This window comes from Fulmarus glacialis, unplaced genomic scaffold (genome assembly GCF_000690835.1).
Source record: "Fulmarus glacialis isolate BGI_N327 unplaced genomic scaffold, ASM69083v1 scaffold17188, whole genome shotgun sequence".
Classification (NCBI taxonomy): Eukaryota; Metazoa; Chordata; class Aves; order Procellariiformes; family Procellariidae; genus Fulmarus; species Fulmarus glacialis.
In genome coordinates, this window is record NW_009226490.1 from 7,519 (window position 1) to 14,763 (window position 7,245).

The window sequence follows — 7,245 nt, forward strand, 5'->3', positions numbered from 1 at the left end:
AATGTCTTCCTCCCATGCTTTCCTTTATCCTCTCAGCATGGGGAACAGAGCGTTTTGTATTTTTTCCAAGTAACTCTGAGGAGAATTTACAGAAGCTTGGAAAAAGCCAAGACAAAATGGTGGGTGAACAAGGGCCAACTCCTGGGACACATGTGGGCTGACTCTATGTCAAAACACCCCACGCAGAGCCATTCATAGCTTCAGGGAGGTGTAGGCAGGGTTAAATTGCATGCAAGGAGGAGAGGCTGGGGTCTCCATAGCATTGGGCTGCTGTGGACTTTGGAGGGCAGAAACGAGATAGAGAGCTGGGGGAGCAAAGTGCTTGGAGAGCTTTTTGTGCTCCAAGCGGGAAAGAGCAAGCACCAGGAGCTGGTCAAGTCTCTGCCACATATAATCCTGTCAAATCTCTCAAATCACTCTCAAATCCTGTCACTCTCTCAAATCAGGAAGAACCTGGTCTCCAGGAGAGATGTGACCTCTCCTTCTGCCTCCTCAGTTGGAGGCCACATGTATCTCACTGCTGCTGGTGGCCCAGCAATATGGGAGAAAGGGCTGGGTTGAGGTGTTGAATCTCAGGTTGTGTCTTGTCTCCTTAACATCCCTCCAACTTCCTTTCAACCACTCCTGTTCCTCTGCGACACTGCTGAGCAGTGCTGCAGCACACTCGAGCAGCCAGTGTGTTTCAGCCCCATCATGGGGACAATCCATGAGTAGGAGTGGCAAGCCCCGGCGTTTAAACCCTCCAGTTGACCTTTTGGAGAGGGATCTGCCCGCTTAAAGACTTCAGAAGCAGAGTCATTGCTTGTAGAGTGGATGGTGATGAGAGGGACTTCCATCTCTGCATGTGAAGATGGACATCCCAGCCTGGTCCAGCTCATGGGAGATACGATTCCTTTCCCACTTGGGGTTGCTCCATCACCCTCACACCCCTTCTCTGGTTTTCTTGCAGAAGGTATGGCAGAAGCTGTCAGCTCGAGCAGGGACTGCCTTCAAGCAGGCGAGTCCTGCACCAACGACCCCATCTGCAGCGCCAAATTCAGAACCCTCCGGCAATGCATCGCAGGCAATGGAGCCAACAAGCTGGGCCCCGATGCCAAGAACCAGTGCCGGAGCACCGTGACGGCCCTGCTCTCCAGCCAGCTGTACGGCTGCAAGTGCAAGCGAGGCATGAAAAAGGAGAAGCACTGCTTGAGTGTCTACTGGAGCATCCACCACACGTTGATGGAAGGTCAGTCGAGCAGGGTACTCATTTCTGATGATCTTCGTAAAAAGGAATTACTGCTGGGGCTTTCTACAGAGCTCCCCAGCACCAAAGTGGCTGCAAAAAAGGTCACCCCTGTAGTATCCCATTCCCTCTCAAGACCTACTGACCCCCACGGTAAAGAAATTTTGGGGAAAGCGATCCTGAAAACCTGAGACACCTCCTTTTTTTTAACCTGGCCTCTTTTTTATGATATTCCCAGTATAACTCGTCATCTTTTGCTGGAGAAATGCGTGGTATGTTTTGCATCTAAGTATGCTAACCAAGACCACGAAAGCCATGGATTTTACAGAAACACTACACAAAGCGTGGGCATTGAGGAAAAAAGAGCATGAACTTAAAAAAAATCACTGTCTTGGAGGCTCTCAAATGCACCAGTGTCTTTGGGTTAGTGAAGATTTGGGGCTGGTGACATCAAGTTGGAATTTAAAGTGTTCCCAGAGCCGGTATTTAGTAAGTTTGGATTTTGACGTTTTTTAAGAGTCATCATAAAAATGCACCTCAGTGGCCATAACTCTTCCTTGTCAGGCTGGTGAGTATTTTATGCACCATGAAAATTAAAATGGGGAATAAAACAGAACCTTCCAGCCATGGGCTGCGAAATAGATTAATAAAACACTGCTGGCTGAAAACCGAAAGGAAAGGTGCAGGGGTGATAACACAGGCCAAAAGGCCAAGCAAAACGAAGAGGATGGAGACTATAATGCACAGGCTTGTCAGAAAAGGAAGTGTTCGATCGAATTCCTGGAAAGCTTTCGGGTGCCACAGCTTGCAGGGTGCAGAGCATGGTGATATGAACTGACTGAGGAAATAAGAGACCTCACCACTCTCCAGGATCCAATCTTTCCCGTAATTACTTGCCAGGTGAACTTGTTTGTGTTGAAGTGAAACCTGGGGGAGAGGTGGCAATCCAGCCTCTCCATTCATCTTTAACAGGCTACGTCGCAACCCCTTCCTTGTGGACCTTCGTGGCCTGAAGCTTTGGACACAGTTCATCTGTGATGTGGCTGTGCAGGGCAGTGGCGTCAGGAGGACTTCCAGCTCCGGGACCACTGCTGGAAGAGCAGGGAGAGGATGGCGGGGAGCGCTGGGAGCAGGCAGGGGCCAGGCGTGGGTCTCCAGATGCAGAGTAGGAGATGGGTGCTGGATGGCCAGGCTGGATGGGCTTCCTGCCCAGCGGCTTGGGACGTCCGTCTTGGGGATGACTGTGAGAGGGCTGTTATTGGAGACGGCCAAGACTCTGCCCTACTTCTCCTCTGCTGTCGTGTTCTGAGCTCCGCATTTTTTCAAGCACCAAGTTCACGTGCAATGCAGATTCACACTCCCAAACCTTTGATTTCCTTGCCTTAATTTCCCTGGGGAAATATATTTCATAATAGTCACATGTTGCAGAGTCCTTACACGTGTTTAATTGACTGAGAAGGGAAGCCAATCCACATGCTCCGCGCAGGGCTTCGTCGCTCAGTCTCACGTACCCAGGAGGCTGTAAAAACCTTCCTAGAAGCCCTCTTATAAAATCAATTGTGGAAGTGTGTGCTCAGGGAATTTACAAAGCATACTATTTACGCAGCTTCTCTTGAGCACGCCTGTGTTTAGCCACCTTCCCATTTGGAGACACAATAACATGATGACAACCCGATAACAATTCTCTGATAAGGTGCTATATCATCAGGACATAAAACTGCTACACTGGAACATACAAATGGGCCCCTCTCCAGTCAGTAACGATGCAAGATATTTCAATGAAGGTGTAAAGCTGCCTTGTAATGCACCTGTGGTAATTGCACAGGGCTGTGTACCCTGGGAGCCATTTCTTCCTGACCGCAGCTGGTGATCAGCATATGCCCAGAGCATGAGGTTTGATAGTCCTTTTATCCCAGCCAGTACATCTGCTGCTGCTGTCCATATCCATCTAAATGTCTAATAAAAAAAAATGATACTGAGCTGTTTGCTTCAATAATATTCTGTGGTATCCATCAAGATGACGGGGCATTACAGACCATTGAGCGGATGAAAGGGAAGCACCGATTGAATAAAATTAGCTTCCCAGCAACTTAAAAATGAAGAGGGAAAGTTTCTGCGGGAGCTGTGGGTCATTAGCTCCGTGCCACGTAAGAAAGGGCTGTTGGCAAGGAGAAGGGCAGAGGTGTTAATCAATATGAACCTTGTGCACAGCCCTGGCCGTGTCCTAGAAACAGGTGAGGACCACTGACCCAGGGAGGGACATACAGAAGATAGCAGAGTATGTAGGGAGCTGGTGGTTTGAACTCTGCCCATGAGCAAGAGCCTGTGTTACAGTCTGGTGTCCTCCGTGGCATTCCCCTGTAAAGGGGTCCAAGACTTGAGCTTTAGAGGGTTGCAACTCAATAGTTCTCTGAGAGGCTGTCCTATGCCAAAGCTGTGATATATTTTTAAAAGCCAGTTACATCCTATTCCCTTCTCTAAGGATATGGCCACACATCAGTTCCTGTGACTCTGCATATCAATTTACTTCTGGCCTTTAGAGCACACGTCCTCTTGGACCTACCAAGCAAACCTGCACTGCAGCTGTTGAACCTTGTGTGTCTCGGACATCCCTCAGGAACCTCAGTTGCCTTCTCACCAACTTCTCTTTTCACCCCAGGCATGAATGTACTGGAGAGTTCCCCTTACGAGCCGTTCATCAGGGGCTTTGATTACGTCCGGCTGGCATCCATCACTGCAGGTAGGTGGGTGGGAAGATGCTCTTACACTTACTGGTTCAAACTGGGGGGAACTGGCTGTGGGATTAAGTGCTATGGACAAGGCAGTCCTTTGTGGACTCTTGTGGCCTCTTCACAAAGCATTGCTCAGGTCTTGCAATCAATTTTCTATGATTCCTGTGCTAAACGGTTGGTAGAGGAATATGTCATTGGAAGAAGCACTTGTGATTTTTGTTCTTTGGCTTTTTCATGTCTTTACTGTGAAGGGCTGGGACTGAGGGATATGGTAGGAAGACCTCTTCCAATGAGCTATCACAGGTGGGCTGATTCTCCATAGCAGGTGGATGACCTGTGCCATGCAGACACCCTGCCGAGCAGGGGCTGCTTGGGTACCGTTAGGTATGAGAAGGTGCTTCCACATCAGTCACAGGGTCAAACTCTGCAGGCAAAAAGGTCAACAACCCGACCTACAGGTTGACCCCGGCCGCAGCCTTTTAACCCCATGCCCTGAGGGCAACCTCAGGACCCAGACCCGTGTTCTGCTCTGCATCATGTAATCCACTTAATAACGTCAGCAGAGCTGCCCGACACCTTTTAACCCCCTCGAGGGCATGAACCCACAGCTCAGCAGTTAAAAGGTCAGTGCGGTAGCTGTTAAGCCATCCATCATCAACATCACGGCTGCCACCATAACCGGCGTTTGGCTCTGCTTACGCACCACAGCCGTGGGGAAGTTTTACTGACGGTGATTTTTGTTACCAAACTACCCGTCTGGGAGCAGGTAATGTACTCCTCGGGTGTCTCTGGCAGATGTGCCAAAACAGCAATCCTTTGCAGCTCTTCCCAAATGTGCACCTGACGCTGGGATGGCATCCACAGCTGGAGCGCACCCAAGTGAGTAAGGAGCAGCATGTCCCTGGAGCCGAGGGATGTCTGCAGTCCCCGTGATGGCGAGGCACTTGTTAGGTGAAAATGTCCAGGAGCAAATTAACCCATCAGCCCTCGACAATCTGAGCAGCGAGGGGAAGGGGGTTGCTCCCTGACCTCGCATCTTCTTATTGACTCCACTTGACTGATTTGAGCATGGAAAGTGAAGCATGCACAAAGCTGTTTGCTGGGTCATGGCCTTCTTTACTAGAGTTTTTCCCCTCTCGCTGAAAGTCCTACAGGGCTCTTCAGAGCACGGCGAAATCTAGGGATGGGGATTTTTATGCACGGTTAACGCATTGTCAGGTTTTTAAAGCAGACTGAAACCGATTGAGCAGCAAAGTGAATGGGCCCAGAGCAGCAGGGATATGTACCAAAGGACTCAGCATCCATCTAGGGACAAGAAGTTTCTTGGCTTAATCTTTTTTTCCCTATTTATACTCATCAACACCTTCTGTAACATAACTTATGACCTGCTGCCCTGTGCCTGTCCGGTGCCCAGGATCATATGGTCAGCGTTGCCAAAGCACCCTCTTTCAAATCTATCAAAAATAAGTATTCCCAAGAACTTGTTGAAACATAAGACATCCCCATGACCGTGTGCCAAGTCAGAGCAACAGGTATTTTTAACCCAATTTTACAAAAACAATATATAGCCACTATTAAAACTGTACAAACAGAATTATATCCCTCCACTCTAATTGTAGTGGTGATTTAAAAAAGCACATCCTCTGTTGCTGCGTGGGAAGAGGAGAAAAGCTAGCGTGTTCCCTGTGACCCATTAGCTGCATGGCTAATGAAACCCTTCCAAGTAACTGTTTCCTACATGTCTGCTGACAGTAAATCAATGCTCTAGCAATATTATCTCTGGGCATTTTTAAAGGGAAGTACCTACGTGGTGGGAACACACCAAACAAAAGTTTCACCGGTCATAAAATAACTGCAAAACTTGGAATTTGACTTCCAGCTCACCATAAGCAGCGGGGACAACAGGAAGGGAAAAAGAAATGCTCGGAGAAGGAGCATCTGATCACGTCAGTGAAAACGAAGGAGGGCAGCCAGTTTTGAAGTGCTCAGAGAGACTGCCAATGTTTTAACACTTGTCAGCGGTGACTGGCTGGTTTTAACTCCCAGCCAAAGATAGGGCTTGACTCTGCGTTGGAAATTTATCATTCTGGGGATTTTTCCTTTGTGAAAAAATCCTTCTCTGCTGGGGAGAAAGTCCTTCTCTTGTGCTTCAGGTCATGGGCTTAATTCAGAGAGGTGAAAAATGGCTTCAAATTCATTTTCTCTCTCATGCTTGGAGGACCCTCATCTTAGCTGTCCAATCAAACAGAGCCTTATGTCTCGACCGACTACTACCAGGGGCTCTGTGGCATTTCCCCCCTCTATAAAACAAAGCCCCATCCATCTTTGAAGGAGCCCTACAACCGGTGTTATACAAATACCTTTCCCTCTTACCTATTCCCCACATTTGCAGAGGAGGTCGTTGGCACACAAACTCGTGAGACCCCTATTTGCCTACCGAAGACAGTGTGTTTCTCATCTGTCACCACAGTTTTTGCTTTATTTTCCTGATTGTTCGCCCTGTTGCAAGTTTTCCTCCATTTTCCCTGCATCCCCACAGCACAGCCCTGCTCTCCCACTCAGACTGCTAATCTGGGGCTTTCTTTCCCCTCTTGTTTAAGAGGGTGGAAATGCAGAGCGGTTTCGTGGAAGCCAGCGAAGGGGTGATCTTGCAAAGGGTGTGGGGAGAGACCTGCACGCACCCACACGCAGGCAGCATCAAGGTCCCAGGGGCATCAGGTTGGATGGTAGCTCTGATGCCCATCCCGTGAAGACACTGTCGCTGCTTAGGACAGGGGCATACTGGGCGGGACTGGTCTGGATGGGGGAAGCCAGAGCACTGTTGTGGTGCTTTGAGACCCGGACAGCTCTCACTTAGTTGGGCAGGTCCTGGGCTGAACATAGCACAGCTGCTGCCAAAGCCAGACTTGACCTTCTGGAGGCCTGGGGAAACTCTTTGCACAGGGTAGAGAGTCTGGGGTGCAAGGGTTAGTGCAGACCACCCATGTGTCAGGAGACCCAGCTTTGCCACTGACTCAGTGTTTGATCTTGAGCAATGTTTTGGAAAAAGAAGGTCCGCTAGAAGAGATCTCATGACACTGGTGGATCCAGTCATGGCCATAAGTAGATGCACTTTCTAATGACTGCTGTCTTCCCAGGCCTCAGGTTGGTTAATTCACATTGGTAAAGTGTGACGAGATGCCCAGGGTAGAGCAAAGCTTCATTTTATTAAATGTAGCATCTTGGTGGAGCAGCCTCTGGGGTGTGAGGTTTGTTTTATGGCCGTGGCACCTCTTGGGAAAGGTGAGT

At 49.2% G+C, this 7,245-nt stretch overlaps 1 protein-coding gene across 1 annotated transcript in view; it reads left to right on the plus strand.

Moving 5' to 3' along the window:
• The first annotated feature begins 947 nt into the window (after positions 1–947).
• Positions 948–7,245, plus strand: part of LOC104080430 (GDNF family receptor alpha-4) — a 6,964-nt gene continuing 666 nt past the window's right edge. Inside the window, exons 1-2 of the mRNA XM_009582828.1 lie at positions 948–1,228; positions 3,885–3,965. Of these exons, the coding sequence (XP_009581123.1) occupies positions 955–1,228; positions 3,885–3,965 (355 nt within the window). The 5' untranslated portion in view covers positions 948–954. The remainder of the gene's footprint in view (positions 1,229–3,884; positions 3,966–7,245) is intronic.